At 40.8% G+C, this 16,816-nt stretch overlaps 1 protein-coding gene across 2 annotated transcripts in view; it reads left to right on the forward strand.

Annotated features, from left to right (window-relative positions):
• Nucleotides 1–10,275, forward strand: part of SLC22A15 (solute carrier family 22 member 15) — a 94,146-nt gene extending 83,871 nt beyond the window's left edge. The window contains exons 10-12 of one of the 2 annotated variants that reach the window (XR_006356203.1): nucleotides 2,455–2,531; nucleotides 7,027–7,215; nucleotides 7,539–10,275. Coding sequence is in view for 1 of the 2 variants with exons in the window: in XM_043999626.1 (XP_043855561.1) it covers nucleotides 2,455–2,527; nucleotides 7,027–7,215; nucleotides 7,539–7,625 (349 nt within the window). In the remaining variant the exon portion in view is untranslated. The remainder of the gene's footprint in view (nucleotides 1–2,454; nucleotides 2,532–7,026; nucleotides 7,216–7,538) is intronic. The other variant, XM_043999626.1, reaches the window with a different exon arrangement.
• Nucleotides 10,276–16,816: the final 6,541 nt, after the last annotated feature.

Consider the following 16,816-nt stretch of genomic DNA (forward strand, 5'->3'; position numbering starts at 1 on the left):
GCAGCTAGGTGGTTCAGTGGATAGAGCACCAGGTCTGGAGTCAAGAAAATCTGAGTTCAAATATATCCTCACATACTTAACCAACTGTGTGACCTTGGACAAGTCACTTAACCTCTGTATACTTAAATAGGGATAATAATAGCACCTGCCTCTCAGGCTTGTTGGGAAGATAGAATGAGATAATATTTGCAAAAGGCACTTAGCACAGTGCCTGGCACATAGTAGGTGCTATAGAAATGTTAGCTATTATTAAATATGTTATTAGCTTTTAAAAATCATTACTGTTAATTATTACTTTTAAAATCATTACTGTATTCACTTTGTAGTTCACAGTGACCCACAATTCTATTCAGCACATATTAGTTTATGTCTAAGCTGCCACTGGGCACTTAAGTGGCACAGTGGACAGTTCTGGGCCTAAAGTCAGGAAGAGTTCTTCATGAGTTCAAATCCAGCCTCAGATACTTACTAGCTGTGTGATCCTTGGCAAGTCACTTAACCCTTGTCTGCCTCAGTTTCCTCGCTTGTCAAATGATCTGGAGAATGAAATGGCAAACCACTCCAGTATCTTTGTCAAGAAAATCCCAAGTGGGGTCATGAAAAGTCAAAGATGACTGAAAAATAACGAAATAACAGCAACAAGCTGCCACAGCATTCTTGATTTTTTTTTAATCATCTATTATTCTAGTCAGTGAAGGCATACAGACTAGTCTGGACTCTTCAGGGTTAGCCTCTTAAAATTATATTGCTCATCCCAAATGTGAACGATACATTACCTCATTGCCCCGTTAAAAAAAAAAAAGTATATTTCAATGTGCATTCATTCAGACTCCATCAGTTCTTTCTTTAGAAACGAATAGCATTTTTTATCATATATCTTTTGGGAGGCGGGGCAGGTCAATGAGGGTTAAGTGACTTGCCCAGGGTCATACAGCTAGTAATTGTCAAGTGTCAGAGGCCAGATTTGAACTCAGGTCCTCCTGAATCCAGGGCCGGTGCTTTATCCACTGCACCACCTAGCTGCCCCCTTACATCTTTTTTTAAGTTATTCCCCGCTAATTATATGTTCAAACATTTTACATTTTTTTAAAAAGTTTTGTGTTTTAAATTTTATCCCTCCCCTCTCTTCGAAAAAGTAAGCAATCTGATCTAGGTTATACGTAATCAATCATGTAAAACATTCTCATGATAGTCATTTTGTATAAGAAGATGAACGACAAAAAAAGAATAAATGAAAGAAAGTAGGAAAGAAAGAGAAAAATAGTGTGCTTCAGTCTGTATTCAGACAATATCAGTTCCTTCTCTGGAAATGGGTACATGATTTAGACATAAAGGGTGAAGCCATAAGCAAATTAGGAGATCATGGAATGGTTTACTTGTCAGATCTATGGATAAGGGAAGAATTTCCTCTTTTAAAAGGAGGGAAACTGAGGCAGGGAGCAGATTTAATAATTTGCCCATTATCCCATAGCTAGAAAATGTAGAAAGCCAGATTTGAGCTCAGAGATCTCCTAAATCCTGGTGCAGTTCTATTTCCCATCCATTCTTATTAGGATTTCAGAGGCAACATCAGCCGAGCAGGGGCTTTGGGGGAAAGTAGAAGTATCTACTGTTATTTATCAGACCGCACGGAGGGACAAAAGAGATGCCTGAAGACTGAGAGAGGTAAGGAGAAGGTTGGAAGAGGTTATACCAGTTTACAGACGAAGAAGCTGAGGCCCAGAGGATTTGAATGACTTAGCAAAGTCACACCCATAGTGGCAGAGTAGGGAATCATATGCAATTTTTGGATCCGTACATCTATTGCTCTTTTCTTGGAGGTTTTCAACAGTACTCTTGCCTTCCTAGCTAGCCTGAAGACAGCTCTAATTTTTAGGATTCCTGAGAGAAAGTTGCAGGTGGAGAGCATCCATCCCCAATATTAGATCATCGTGTGAGGAAAGAATGTAGCAAGTGACCATAGTATTAACATGATGACAGGTATAATGAAAATAAGCCTGATCTCTGGTAAGGAGGTACTGGGGCAGTGTATAGAGGATACTGAGACAGCAAGAATACACTTGTAATGTAGTTCACTTTTCTAGACCAAGATAAATGATGCAGAAATCACAGTTTTCCAATTGGTTTAGTTCATCTTGGTGATTTTTCTTTATTCATTCAGTCGTTGAAAGTCATGTCATCTTCCAATCCATTTTTTAAAATTTTGTTTGGAACTTTTATCTACCAATTTTTCTTATTGCCTTATATTTCTTGACTATGATAAATATTTCCAAGACTTTTAGATGACAGTAGCTATAAAGTTTGTAAGATTTGTGAACAGCACAGTCAATGTAATTTCTAAGGGATTTTGTCTTTGTTTTGGATGCTTCTGTGTGCTTGTTGTATTACTTTTTAAAAACAAACTCTGTAAATCTTTCCTTGGAAATGTCGTTGATCCTTTCTCTTTCATTTCAGAAATGTCGGACTAGGCATGTGTTCAATGTTTTCCCGAGTTGGTGGGATTATTGCTCCCTTCATTCCCTCACTGGTTGGTTTGTACCTTTTGGCTTTCTCTTTTCTAATTTTTTTTTTTGCTTTAGAAGTAGTTTTCTTTATGTTTTGAGCCTGAAGAAATAATTAAGAGATACTCTTCATAAATCTACATAAATGAGCCCTCATGTGTCCCACAGGCATGCTTTTTCTTTTCCTTTTGGGCATTGATTGTGTACTTGCTTTAAATTCTGATTTTAGTTTTGTGACAGGGACTAGTGAGCTCTGTGCTAAGGAGACCATTAGTCAACCCCTCTCCTCAAGGGTTCCATCTTTGTTCTGTTGCATGGTACCCAAAAGGACTCCTGATTCCTGCCAGCCCTCCCTCTTTAGGGGGAAAGAAGAACAGCACTCTTGAAAAGAGCACTTGATTTTATATCAAAGGCCCTGAGTTCAAATCCTGCCTCTGTTGTTTACTACCTTATGACCTTGAAAAATTCACTTTACTTTTCTATACCTCTAGACTTTTTCTGGACTAAATGATCTCCAAGACTCTCTCCAGCTCTAGCCTATGATCCAAAGAGAATATTAGTGGATCAATAAAGAAAAAGCAATTCAAACCTATATGTCCTACCAGTGGTAACTCGGTAGTATTTTCATTAAACCATAGGTATTTTTTCTTTATGCTGCCATTTTATTTTATTTTTTTTAATTTTTTTTTTTTGGTGAGGCAATTTGGGTTAAGTGACTTGCCCAGGGTCACACAGCTAGTAAGTGTTAAGTGTCTGAGGCCGGACTTGAACTCAGGTACTCCTGACTCCAGGGCCGGTGCTCTATCCACTGCACCACCTAGCTGCCCCTCCTTATGCTGCCATTTTATCTTTATTTCTGGATTTATCATTGAGACCACATCTGTTTCAGGCCAATCACTTCCTCCTGTAACCTCAGCATTACCTGTTTGATACTGCTGTTTGTTTAGCTATAGTAAATTGTTAGCAAATATCTTCAGCTCACTGGATAAACTATGTTCGGGTTTACCTGACTTTTCTGCTAAATTGATAAATACTTTAGAAAATGAGGAGTCTTATCCTATGTGGCCAAGATGGCTTTAAAGGTGATGAACTCTTCCTGTCTTTTACTCACTTTACCTTCCTTATTCCCCTATCTATTATCTCTATAAGGATGAGGAGCAACATATTATAAGAGAGGGAGATCTAAACTGAGAGCTTGGAAACCCGGATTTCATCCTACTTTCCACCACTCACTAGCTACACAACATCAAGCAAGTCTCTGGGTCTCATCTCTAAAATATGGAGATTGAATGAGAAACTTTCTTTTCCTGTTCCAAATTCTATATATTTATGGCCTGAATTTGATAGGGAAACATCCTTGGGGACTTGGCTAAAATAGATCAATAAGCTATTCCCATTCTTGTGGGCCTACGTGTCAATTCAGCTGGGGCAAGTAGAAGTGAATGCATAGCATTGCTGTTACATCTCCAAATTTCTAAGCCATAATGAGGAAGTTAGACTAGGACTTGCCAATCCCTTTAAACTCTAAAAAGCCGGGGATTTCATGTCAGAGCCTATTCTTTTCTTACTCACCTGTGATTTTTTTCCAACCAAGGGATTATGGCAGGAAGTTGAGTCACTTTGCTTCACTGTTTTTCCTAGTGGTACTAACTGAGCTCAGATTATTTGAGTCCTGTGAATCCAGCTAATCCTAAAACAATCTCTTTGAACCACTCCCTTGTTTGGACATGTCAATAAAATGCTACAGCACCTTTTGGTTATCATAGTTGTATTATGTCATCTTTCCCTGAGTACATATATGATCCATTATTTTAGAGCTGGAAAGAATCTTTTTTTTTTTAATGTATGAGGTATTTTATTTTTTCCATTACATGTAAAGATAGTTCTCAACTTTTGTCTATACATGCTTTACAATTTCAGATTTTTCTCCCTCCCACCCCTCCCTCCCCCCTCCCCTAGACAGCAGGTAATCTGATATAGGTTATATCTATATATCTCCATACATATACATATAGATATATATATATATATATTTACACACACACACATATATATATATACACATAATAACATTAATCCTATTTCTGCATTAATCCTATTACAAGAGAAAGAATCAGAGCAGTGATGCTAAACCTCAAAATAGAAAGAAAAAAAAAACCAACAGCACCCAAAACAAAAGAAATAATATGGTTCAATCAGCATCTATACTCCACAGTTCTTTCTTTCTTTTTTTTTTCTTGGATTTGGAGATCCTCCTCCATCATGAGTTCCCTGGAACTCTTCTGTACCATTGCATTGGTGAGAAGAATATAGTCCGTCACAGTAGGTCAACACTCCATGTTGATGATACTGTGTACAATGTTCTTCTGGTTCTGCTCATCTCACTCATCATCAGCTCACGTAAGACCCTCCAGGTTTCTCTGAACTCCTCCTGCTCATCATTTCTTACAGCACAATAGTATTCCATTGTATTCATATACCACAACTTGTCCAGCCATTCCCTGGAAAGAATCTTAAAGGGCAAAGAGTCTAAATCTCCTCATTTTACAGATGAGGACACTGAGACCCAGAAATGTTAAGTGACTTGCTCAGCATTACACAACTAGTAAGTATGTGAGGCATAATCTAAATCGAGGTCTTCTAGACTCCAACTGTGGGGCTCTGTTCTGTGCACCATGCTATCTCTCAAGATGTAAGCCAAAAATTGGGGGCCCTCTGACACAAGAGGCACTGTTCATTCTAAGGATAGGCTGTGCTTGACTCTAAAACGAACAATAAACTTCTCCTCTCTCTCTCTCTCTCTCTCTCTCTCTCTCTCTCTCTCTCTCTCTCTCTCTCTCTCTCTCTCTCTCTCCCTCCCTCCCTCCCTCCCTCCTTCCCTCCCTCCCTTTCCCTCTCTCCCTTTCCCTCCCTCTCTCCCTCTCTCTCTCTTTTTCTCGATTTCTATTCCTAACCCAAAGTAAAACTCCAGTGAAAAATCTCTATAGCAGAACTTTGGTATATCTCATGTCTAGGCTCTCCTCTACAGGGATTCACAGCATCCCTTTAAGAAAATGTACTCAGTGTCCAACATGGACATGAAGCAGCTGTTTATTTCTTCTCCCACAGAAAATGCTTGAAAAACAATGACTCAAAGAGGGCATTAACAAAAACAGAAAGACATGAAACATGAACCATCTCATTCATTATATTCTTCTCCATTCTGAATTTCTCCATGTTTTCCATCCCTGTAAAGGAATCGTATCTAATTCAATTCATTTCAGAAAGACATTTATTTATGTGCCTTATTGAGAGTGAAGAAGCACCTCATGTACACAAATAAATATATACAAGATTAATACAAAACACCGTGTCCTGTTCTTTAAGCTGGACCAGACACTGGCTTTGGATGAATAGCCTAGAACATTTTAATATCTACCCATGTATTTCTATCGATTCCTTTTGATTTGGGAAGAAAGAAAATACTTGTAACTTCTTTCTCTTGGTTTGGCCAAATAAGTATGGTTCGCACCAATCTCGTGGCACAAGGCACTTAGCATGCATGTGTATGGAGGTGTATGTGTGCTGGTGGGGGGGGTGGAGGGAGGTGGGTTTTTTGAGGGAGTAATCCTTCAAATTGGAAAACATTAGGAAAAGTCATCAGAATGGAGTTCCTGAGTAAATAAATAATGGTTAAATTTGTGGGGAGGCTTAGATTGAACACAGGAAGACAGAACCAAGTCTTAAAGCACCATGTAAGAGAAGTTTAGTTTGTTTGCAAGAAATGCTCATCCGAGATTCAGCCTCTGATGCTTTTGGAGCTTTGAACCATTTCTTTGTTGACCAAAGGGGAAATTGTTTTTTTTCCCCAGGGAATAGTTTGAGACCTGAAGTACCCACTTGGAGCCACCGAGTCAAATTGTTTCCAGTTCCTTATTACTAGCCTCATCCATTTCCTGTTATCACACTTTACTTCCTGTTTCCTGCCTAGCCTCAGTGCTAAGATGGCACTCTGGTCAGTCAGTGTGGCACTGACTAGGGCTTAGTGTTGGGGGCATGGCTGTGGCCGGACATGGTTATCCTTAGATAGAGCTGATTGCCTTATCCCAGCAGCCAGAAATAAAGTATCTACTTTGCACCCAACACATTTCAGAAGAAAACACTTGGAAATGCTTCCAATAATTGAGTTCAGGACTAATTCCTGCAATAGTAACCAAAGTGGCAGGAAAGACACTTAGGCATCCGTGCCTACCACAGACTCAGAACTCTCCAGCTGCTCTCAGGTGTGTCAGAATTGCACGGAGCAACCTCCTGCTTCTGACTGATTGCACCCACGTCATCTTTCTGATTAAATAATACCTCTGGATGCCTGAGGAAGACACAAGTAATTTACCCACAATGGATGCTTCCCATAAGAGCTCCACAAAATGAAGAGCCTCCCCATCATGACCCAGTGATGGGGAGGAATAAAATAAATGGTAATTAGTATTAATGCTCAATAATAGAAAGAAATTCATTCTGAGTTTCTTCTCATTTCCTATCTCAGAAATACGTGCAGTGGTCTTTACCTTTCATCGTATTTGGTGTGGCTGGCCTGTCTTCTGGGCTTCTCAGTTTATTGTTGCCAGAAACCCTCAACAGACCTTTGCTGAAAACACTATCTGATCTCCAGATGTATTCATATCGGAGGCTAGGGGATGAAGCATTATCTTTGCAAGTACTGGATCATGAACAGGTATATTAATATTTTTCTTAATCATTTCAGTCCACCTCTTAAAATGCAGTTGTAGACTTTGAAAAAGAAGGATTCTATAACTCTATTATGTATAACTGAGATAGATTGTCTAGAAATACTATTTGGGCCATAATAGCATACGTATTTTAAAGGAAATAAAGATGACGGATGATTTGTTAGCCTTCTCAAGGCCAATTCCTGAGGTAGGGAGTGAAGATACCATTAAACATATTTATTTTTTGTACACCTTGGATATTAATTTTCATTTTTGAAACTGCAACCCATTACTTTACTACTCCCTCCTTTTTTATCCCCTCTTTTAGTCTGAAGACAAGGAGAGCACATTTGGAAGTGAAAGTAATGAAGATGAGTTTTATGATGCTGATGAAGAGACTCAGATGATCAAATGAGGAGAACCGAGGTCCTCTCCATAGTCCTCCAGTCATCCTTCATGCCTCTGTTTTCAGACAGATTCTCTGTTAACAGCAGCAGTCAACAATGGAATGAAGGTAGATTGTGCTCCTCTTGACTCTGGAATCTTCTTTGGGACAGGAAGAGAATTTGAGAGATATTCCCACAGCAAGGAAGATGTTGGTATTCTCACTGGAGGAGCCTCCAAAACTTGTCTTGAACTTGAGATTAGCTCAGAACTGTGACTCTCCATGGTCAAAGAGCCTCAATTTATATTCCCAAATGACAGAAGACATTTCTGGAAGTTGAGTCTTAGGTGTGCCTTCAAGTCAATTTTGTTTGTATTCTGAATACGACCTAAAGGCAAAAGTATGAATTTGTCTAAAGATTTTGGTGGGCTAATGGGTACACCCTAATTGTAATTTACTATTGAATAGTATTTAATGTTTATTCTTACTAGCACTCCTTCCTTAGGAGGCAGATAAGTGTTTCCATTTCCACTGGATATCGGAGGCAAAGTCCAGGAAAAGTAAGTGATTTTCTTGAAGGCTCAGAATTTTTTAGTGGCAAAGCTCAAAATTTGAGCATCCATCTGAGTTACAAACTAATATATCAGGGGTGCTTATCTTGGGATCCATGGACCCCCAGTGTGTCCTTGGATAGATTTCAGGGGATCTGTGAACCTAGATGGAAAACAAATTGCATCTTTATTTTTACTAACCTTTAAATGAAATTTAGCTTTTTCTTCTTATTATGAATGTAGACAATAAAACAGGATTCTAAGAAAGGGGCCATAGGCTTCACCAGACTGCCAAAGGGGTCCATGACCCAAAAAAAGGTTAAGAACTCCTGCTGTAGATTTACTTTAGCGATATGTGCCTTTAATCTGAGAAATGTGAGTTGAGTAAAAATTAATCCATCCAAAAAAAAAAAACTTTCTGAAGTTTTAGGAGCTTGGCTCCCACTGATGATGGAATTGTGCACCTATTTTCACATTTCTTTTATATTACCTTAGATAAGTCATTTGATGTTTCTGGGCCTCAATGTTTTGATTTGTCAAATGAGGAGGTTGGACCTATAGAACACTGGTGTCAAATTCGAATTGGAGGATCATTAAATCATTCCCCAGGGACCACAGACTGACTTAGAAAACCACATATTATCATTACCTACGCAATGTAGCTAGGTGACTGGATGCCTATAATCAGGAATACTCATCTTCATGAGTTCGATTCTAGTCTGAGACAATAAAAGTGTGACCTTGGGTAAGTCACTTAACTGTTTGCCTCAGTTTCCTCACCTTGTAAAATGAGCTGGAGAAAAAATAAATGACAAACCATCCCAATATCTTTGCCAACCAAATGGGGTCACAAAGTCAGACACAACTGAACAATAAATGTTCTGTTTATTTTATTTTGTTAAATATTTCACAATTACATTTCTGTCTGTCTGGAGCCATACTCAGGGGTGTTGTGGGCTGCATGCAGCCCCTGGGCCATATGTTTGACACCTTTGCTCTAAAGGAGTATCTCCATTGTCTTTTGCAGCCCCCTGAAATATTTCTGATCCTATGGAATATTTCTGTTCTGAGGCTGTGGTATTAGGGTGGTATTAGGAGCAGCCAGAGAATCTCCTTTGGACTTTAGGCCCCCAAAAGTGTGCATGAAAGGAGCTAGGGAGTGAACCCTGATGCCCCAATGAAGGAGAGCACCCCGCTTTTCTTTGGATGAGCTGCTGAAAGGGATGGATGCTGCTGGTACGTGGTTGCAGAGAGCAGGGATCTCTGTCAGGCAGTTTGTCCTCAGTTTGTTTGGCCCTTATTCTTGGAGGCTAATTGATGGGCTCAGACTTTACCTCCCCGGCTTCTCCTTTCCATAGTTTCTGGCTATATTGCCAGTGGGTATGAGAAGGTCATAGGAAATCAGTGTGAACATAGATGGTGCTTAGTTCTCCTGATTGCTTTCCCTTTGAAAATATCAAAGTTCACAAAGATTGCTTTCTCTAGCACAGCTAGAGACACTGTGTGGTGACTGCTTTAAATGTGTATGTAGCAAGGCAGCCAGGTGGAGCAATGGATAAAGCACTGGCCCTGGATTCAGGAGGACCTGAGTTCAAATCTGGACTCAGACACTTGACACTTACTAGCTGTGTGACCCTGGGCAAGTCACTTAACCCTCATTGTCCCGGAAAAGAAAAAAAAATGTGTATGTAGTGTTGTTGCTGAAGGAGAAGTTGCCACTTTGCTAAGAATATCATGGCATTGCTGGGACATTTTATAGGAATGAGGCCAGGAATCCCCTGCAGCCATGCTTTCTGCTCACCGAGTTCCCCTGAGCACTGGGGAAATCCTAGAGCACAGATTCTTAACTTGGGAAGATTTCAGGGGGTCATTGAACTTCAATGAGAAGCAGATTCCATCTTCATTTCTGTATATTTGACGTCTTTTATTTTATACATTTAAAAACACTATTCTGAGAAGGGACGCATAGGTGTCTCTGGCCTGCCAGAGGGGGAATGCGTGATGCAGAAAAAGGTTAAAACCCCTTCCCTAAGCCCCATGCCCTCTGGACTTCAGATCCACACTACCCACCCTCTCCCTTGGTCCATCAGTGTGGCTATGCTCAGATCACACGAAATTAAGTTACACTCCCCCCCCCCCCGCCCTGCTCCGTATTTTCCTTTCCTTTCCTTTCCTTTCCTTTCCTTTCCTTTCTTTTTGTTTGGTTTTTTGGCCAGGCAATGAGGGTTAAGTGACTTGCCCAGGGTCACACAGCTAGTAAGTGTCAAGTGTCTGAGGCTGAATTTGAACTCAGGTCCTCCTGAATCCAGGGCCAGTGCATCACCTAGCTGCATACCCCCCCGCCATATTTTTCTTAAACCCTTTTAATGTATTTTTGTTAATATTGCCAAGCATATTTTTAAGCTATTTGGGACCATTTCTCTTCTCACTGTGCCTGAAACTAGTGGTTGTTCATCCAAGGCCATGGACTGGCTGGGGGTTTCCTCCCACCTCTATCTCTAGTTCCCAAAAGAAGGAGCCATGGTGATCCTCAGAGTCATTTTCATTTTCTTCACCCCTGCCAATAGAGGTACTTTGGTTGATCCTGGCTCAGATTCCTGAATTATGGAGGCCCGAGGGATTTTCTTGGGGCCTGGGGAATCTAACCAAAATCCTTCTTCCCTTGGGAGGAGAAGAGCCTTCAAGAATGAGGCTGCCCTCCTCTGGATTGATAGCGAGGCCTGGTGTCAATGGGGAGGATCATATGGAGAGAAGTCCTCTCAGTGCTGTAGAAGAGTCTCCACCATCCATAAATGATGCAATTTTCCCAATCACAGTGCTTGTATCACTCGCTTGTCAGGGAGCTGATGACAAGTAAAAAGTCCTTTACCCCAAAGGGGTGCTGCCATTTCTTTCATCCATCTCCTTCTCAAAGGCCTTCATGTGAGTATCTGTTTCATTAAGGGAAACTAACTTTTGAGGAATGTTGATTATAAGGAAACTTTGGTGTGTGATTCTGTCTGCACAAGTGCCCACAGATAGATTTGGCTGATTTCAGGCTAAGCTATAAACTTAACTTCTGTTTGCTCGGAGCCGTGCCTACTTGAAATCATTTGTATGAAGCTTTTTTTTTTTTTCTGATTACGTATCCAAAATAAGTTCTCATTTCTCCTGAAAAGTAGCAATAAAAAACTTTCCCAGTGTTTCCTGGGTAAAAAGGCTCACGAACAGGTCAGCCAGAACCTTCGGATCACAAAGATCCGTTGAAGGGAGATTTCCCATTTGGGAAGATAGTAGTTTGTCCATGGGATACTCTCAGAGTGTTTCTGTTCCATTGAATGTAGCAAATATTCATTAAGCAACAACTATGTGTTAACTCCTGTGCTGGATGATGTGAAAAATGATGGCTTATGTAAGTACAGAGATACATCAGGATGGGCAAAGGCGTGATAGAGAATTTAAAGAGGGAGAGATGGCTTTCAGTTGGGAAGCCTCATTTGAATGCTCCCGAGCCAATCAGGTGTTCCTCAGTATTAAATGATAGACTGGCCACAGTTGGTATAAATAACTGTCACCTGATCATGAGACCTTATGCTGGCCTAATTGATGGAGACATTTTTTTTAGCAGATTTCTATTCCTGTTGAACACATAATCGATATTTCTATTGCTGTGTCCATATCCTTTTCAATATCATCCCTCCACAGGTATTCTTCATTTAATCATCATATTTAAAATTGGGAGAGTACAAAGAACTGAGGAAGGTTTTATTTGTTTGTTTGGTTGCTTTTGGGGGGGAAGTTTTAACAGATAAATTAAGTGCTGTTATTTCCTGATCATTCAGTAAAGGATCACAGAATGCAGAACTGTTTTGTCCTTCTACAGTATGTCAGGATGGTGTTCTGGTGCCTTTGGGGATGTGGGCGTTGGCAGACCTTTGTCAGAGCTGGGGTATGGAGCAAGGGGAGATAGTACCAAACGTTTTGTCTTCACCACTCCCAGGAAAAAATAAAAATCATTTTTAAAAATGGTTGTCTGTATTCTTTCGTAGTAACAAAAGCTCACACTGATATAGTGCTGAGAAGCCCACTGGGGTTTCAAATCCTGGTTTCTTAGCTGCAAATTAGGTAAAAAAAAAACAAAACAGGGTGAGAGAGGCTTAATAACTACCTAGTGGCATAGATGGGACTAGAACTCAAGGTTTCTAACTCCAGTGTTCCTTTCACTACCATAGGAAGGCAGTGATTAGAGCACTAGGCCTTGAGAAAGTCCTACAATTCAAATCTAGCCTCACACACTTGCTAGTTGTGTAAACCTAAGCGACTGCTTCAGTTTGGTCGTCTCTAAAATGAGGATAGGAATAGCACCTATTCAAAAGGTTGTTGTAAGGAGAAAATGAAATAATATTTGCAAAACACTTAGCACTGTGTCTAGCAGATAATAGGCATTTAATGAATGTTTTCCCCTTCCACTGCCCTTCCCTATTAACTTATTAATTATATGCTCAGGACTGAACCAAAAGAGGAAAATGATTGAGAGCCTGTGGGAAGGTTCTATGGAAAAGTTTAACTGGATGGGAAAAGTTAAGATGACTCTAAACATCAAATAGAGTTCTAAAAATGGGACTATAGGTCATGGTAGGGTCTCTTCCAGAGGCATGACCCCTGGACCAAACATTAGCAAGTGTAAACAACAGGCTTGGGTTTCTCTATCTACCAAACAGTGGCTTATTGGTTCTTTGGAAGGGTTGCTACAGCCCTGATATCACCAGGATTGTAAAAATTGTCTCTGGGCAAGAGCTATCCCAATATACAGATACAGATACAGATACATATATATACATATGCATATATCATCTAGTATATATACTATGATATATCATAAAAATATACCATAATACAAATATATTATTTTAAATGTTATTAAATTATAATACATTAAAATATATCCTATTAAAAATAAAAATAAAAATATTTTTATGATAGTACCTTAGTTCAGTATTTTAGAAGTCCGTGGTTTTATCAATGCTGTTTGCTTTCTCTCCACTAACACAGATCAAAACCCCTCCATGCCTGAGCCTGTACCAGTCTTTGTGAGTAGGTGTGGCCAAAAAAGTCATCACCTACAGTCATGTTAGCCATGAGCCTCACTGGATCTAGGCCCTAGGAATACAAAGAGAAGAAGCAAAACTATCCATCATTAAGAAGCTTATATTGTATTTAGAGAAAATAATGAATACACAGGTTATGAACCAAGTCATTGAGGGGAGCTATACTCACAAGGGAAGAAATAAGGAAAGAACTGAGTCACTTGAGCTGAATTTATGGTAGTCTAGCTGAAAAGTGATTAAGACCTGGAGTAGAGGGAAGACAATGCATATGAAAGAGATGGAATCAACAACATTATATATGGGATGTGGGAGAATGAGGAGCCAAGGATTCTAACTTGCATGACTACAGTGGTAATCCCTTCAACAGAAACAGGGAAGTTCAGAACTCAGTTAAGTTTGGGGGTGGGGGTGCCTTAAACATTCAGAGCCATTTTCCAGTGTCCTGATGTATATCTCACCACTGGACCCAGATGGCTATGGAGGAGAGAGTGGGTTGGTGACCTTGCACAGCCCTCCCTCATTTAAATCCAATTCACTGTGAGTCATGATGTCACCTTCCCAATGTCATAGGCCTCTTTGGGAATGAAGGACAAACAACAACAATGGTCAAGCCCAACTGGACATCTTGACATTCTTCACATCGAATGTTCCATCTCCCTACTGGCTGTCCCTTTTCCTAAATGCAATTTCTCTCCACTTTTGTCTCTTGAAATCCCTAGGTTCCTTCAGAGCTCAGCTCAAATACTCCCTCCTCCATGAAGCTTTTCTTGATCCATCCAGTTGCTAGTGCTTCCCCCTGAAATTACCTTGTAGTTTATTTTGTATATACTTGCAGTGTATATATTGTCTCTCCCCTAATAGAAGGGAAGCTCTGTGAGGAATGGTTTTATTTTTGTTTATCTCCAGCACCTATTAATTTGTGCTTTGGAGGAAAAGATGCATTCAAAACATCTCTTGGTTGGGAAATAAGCCTTTCTAAAGGCAGGCTTGAGGCAGGCAGACCCAACCCACTGGCTATTGCAATGATCCAGGTGCGATGTACTTTCTAAAGGTGCTTCTTTGTGTCCTCAGCTCAGAGAAGAGTAGTTTGGAATACAATGATATGATGCTCTGGTTCACTGCCAAGAACTTCAGCAAGAGAACAAAGGTGCCCAGGAAGGAAGGAAATCTAGGTGGCCAGGGAAAACACCAAATAACAGAACACCACTCCATTCCAAGGTCGCTGCAAAGTCAATAAATACATAACAACCAGCTCTTGCCCATAGAACATCTTTTTTGTTTGTTTGTTTGTTTGTTTGTTTTTGTTTTTAGTAAGGCAATTGGGGTTAAGTGACTTGCCCAGGGTCACACAGCTAGTAAGTGTTAAGTGTCTGAGGCCAGATTTGAACTCAGGTACTCCTGAATCCAGGGCCAGTGCTCTATCCACTGCACCATCTAGCTGCCCCGCCCATAGAACATCTTGAACATTAAAAGGATAAGAGCAAAGGAAAGATGAATGAGCAGGCTCCAAGACAATGAGAATGGACTATGAAGAACCAGACAACAATCCATTTGAAGAAGATCCAAAAACCAGTTTGGATGGAAAAGAAATTTGGTTCATCTCTTGTAGAAGTCACGTGGTAAAGCTCCCACTTGAAGAGGATCTCAGCCCAGACAGATGAGAGGAGGGCTGAGGCTAAATCTGGACAATCATTTTCTGGTCTGATTCTACAGCTGTGATGGGTCCAACGAAATTGGGGTTACATGTAGAGCTTGATTGACTAGAAATAACAATCCCCAGGCTGGGGTAGATATAAGTTCAAGATACAAATTTCAAGCCAGTTGACCCGAGGATGCTGAGAACCAGCCTGAGCCACCCAAAAGTTTAGGATGGCAACAGCAGACCAGTGGGTCTGACAACAAGAGGGGTGCAAAGCTGGCAGAAGGCCACTGTGAGCACAGTGGGACTAAAACCAGTGAGCGAGCAGTTACGGGAACCAAGAAGCATTATGGCACTTCCCCTAAATGAAGGAGGATGTGACACACATAGTCAGATGATGCCCCTACAAATTTAGTGTGAGTGGTACGTAGTATAATCTTGCATGTGTGCTGAGTATTTGTAGTGATAACCTGGGTCTGTGTGTTTATTGATTGATAACTTTTATGATCAGCACCTATGAATGTACCTACATATTGGAAGTGATGTGCTAGCAGAACAATATTTTTTAACTGAAGAGGGATAGTATTGGGAAAGCAGTAACTCTTAGGGGTAGCTAGGTAGCTCAGTGGATAGAGAGCATTGGCCCTGAATTTGGGAGGACCCGAGTTCAAAATCTCACCTCAGAGACTGGGTAACAGACTAGGTAAGTCACCTTAACCCATTTGCCTTTAAACATAAACATCCAGGGTCATCTCCAGTTCCCCTGATAACATATCTTGCCATTGGACGGAGATGGCTCTGGAGGAGAGAATGAGGCTGGTGACTTTGCACAGCCTTCCTTCACTTAAATTTATATCAGTGAAAGTCATGACATCACCCCGATGTCTCTTCAGGAACAAAGGACAAACAACAACTTTGTTGCTGGCAGGGAAATAAGACAAAACGTCAGCTCTCCCAAATCTCTCACCATCTTGTTTACCTGGTGAAACTTGCATGGACCACAAGTCGCATAAGATCTGAAATGAATTTTCTAACCCTGAGTGAGAGGAGGTTAGGGAACAGTAGGCAAGACAGAAAAAGTCGGTTCAAAAGACATCCTTCGATGCCCATCAGTTTCTCTAGCTAACGCAGCGAGTATGTCTGGCTAGGTTCTGTAACTCAGGGAACAGCTGAATCAGAGCAGACAACCCTCCTGTAGGAGAAGAATCCCAATAGCATTGGGTAGCCCAGATTAACATTGGCAAGGACGCTCCCTGAAGGCACCAGCAGAGAGCAGCAAGAACTGACAGACAGAAGACACCAGCTCAGCCGGAAGAGCAACTAACTAACCTGATGACCTCCCCAGAGGACTTTGGAGGATTTTCTGGGGAAGAAGCAGTAGCATGGGGGGCAGCTAGGTGGCGCAGTGGCAAAAGCACTGGCCCTGCATTCAGGAGGACCTGAGTTCAAATTCGACCTCAGGCACTTGACACTTACTAGCTGTGTGACCCTGGGCAAGTCACTTAACCCTCATTGACCCGCGAAGAAGAAGAAGAAGAAGAAGAAGAAGAAGAAGAAGAAGAAGAAGAAGAAGAAGAAGCTTCCAAAGTGTAAGTTAACAGTAATATCTAGCACTTTGATGTTTGCAAAGAACTTTATAAATGTTATCTCATTTGATCCTCACAACAACCGGGCAGGTAGGTGCCATTTTCATTCCCATTTTGTAGATGAGGAAACTGATGCAGAGAGAGGTTAAATGACTTACCCACGGTCACACAGCTAATAAGCGTCTGAGTCCGGGATTTGAACTTGGGAATTTTTGATTCTGGGTCCCTCTCTCTATCCACTGCATCATATAACTTTCCAGACTATATGTTCCTTGTGTGTGCGCTCTCTCGCTCTCTCTCTCTCTCTCTCTCTCTCTCTCTCTCTCTCTCTCTCACTCTCTCACTCTCTCGCTCTCTC

The sequence above is a fragment of the Dromiciops gliroides genome, chromosome 4 (assembly GCF_019393635.1).
Source record: "Dromiciops gliroides isolate mDroGli1 chromosome 4, mDroGli1.pri, whole genome shotgun sequence".
NCBI classification, from domain to species: Eukaryota; Metazoa; Chordata; class Mammalia; order Microbiotheria; family Microbiotheriidae; genus Dromiciops; species Dromiciops gliroides.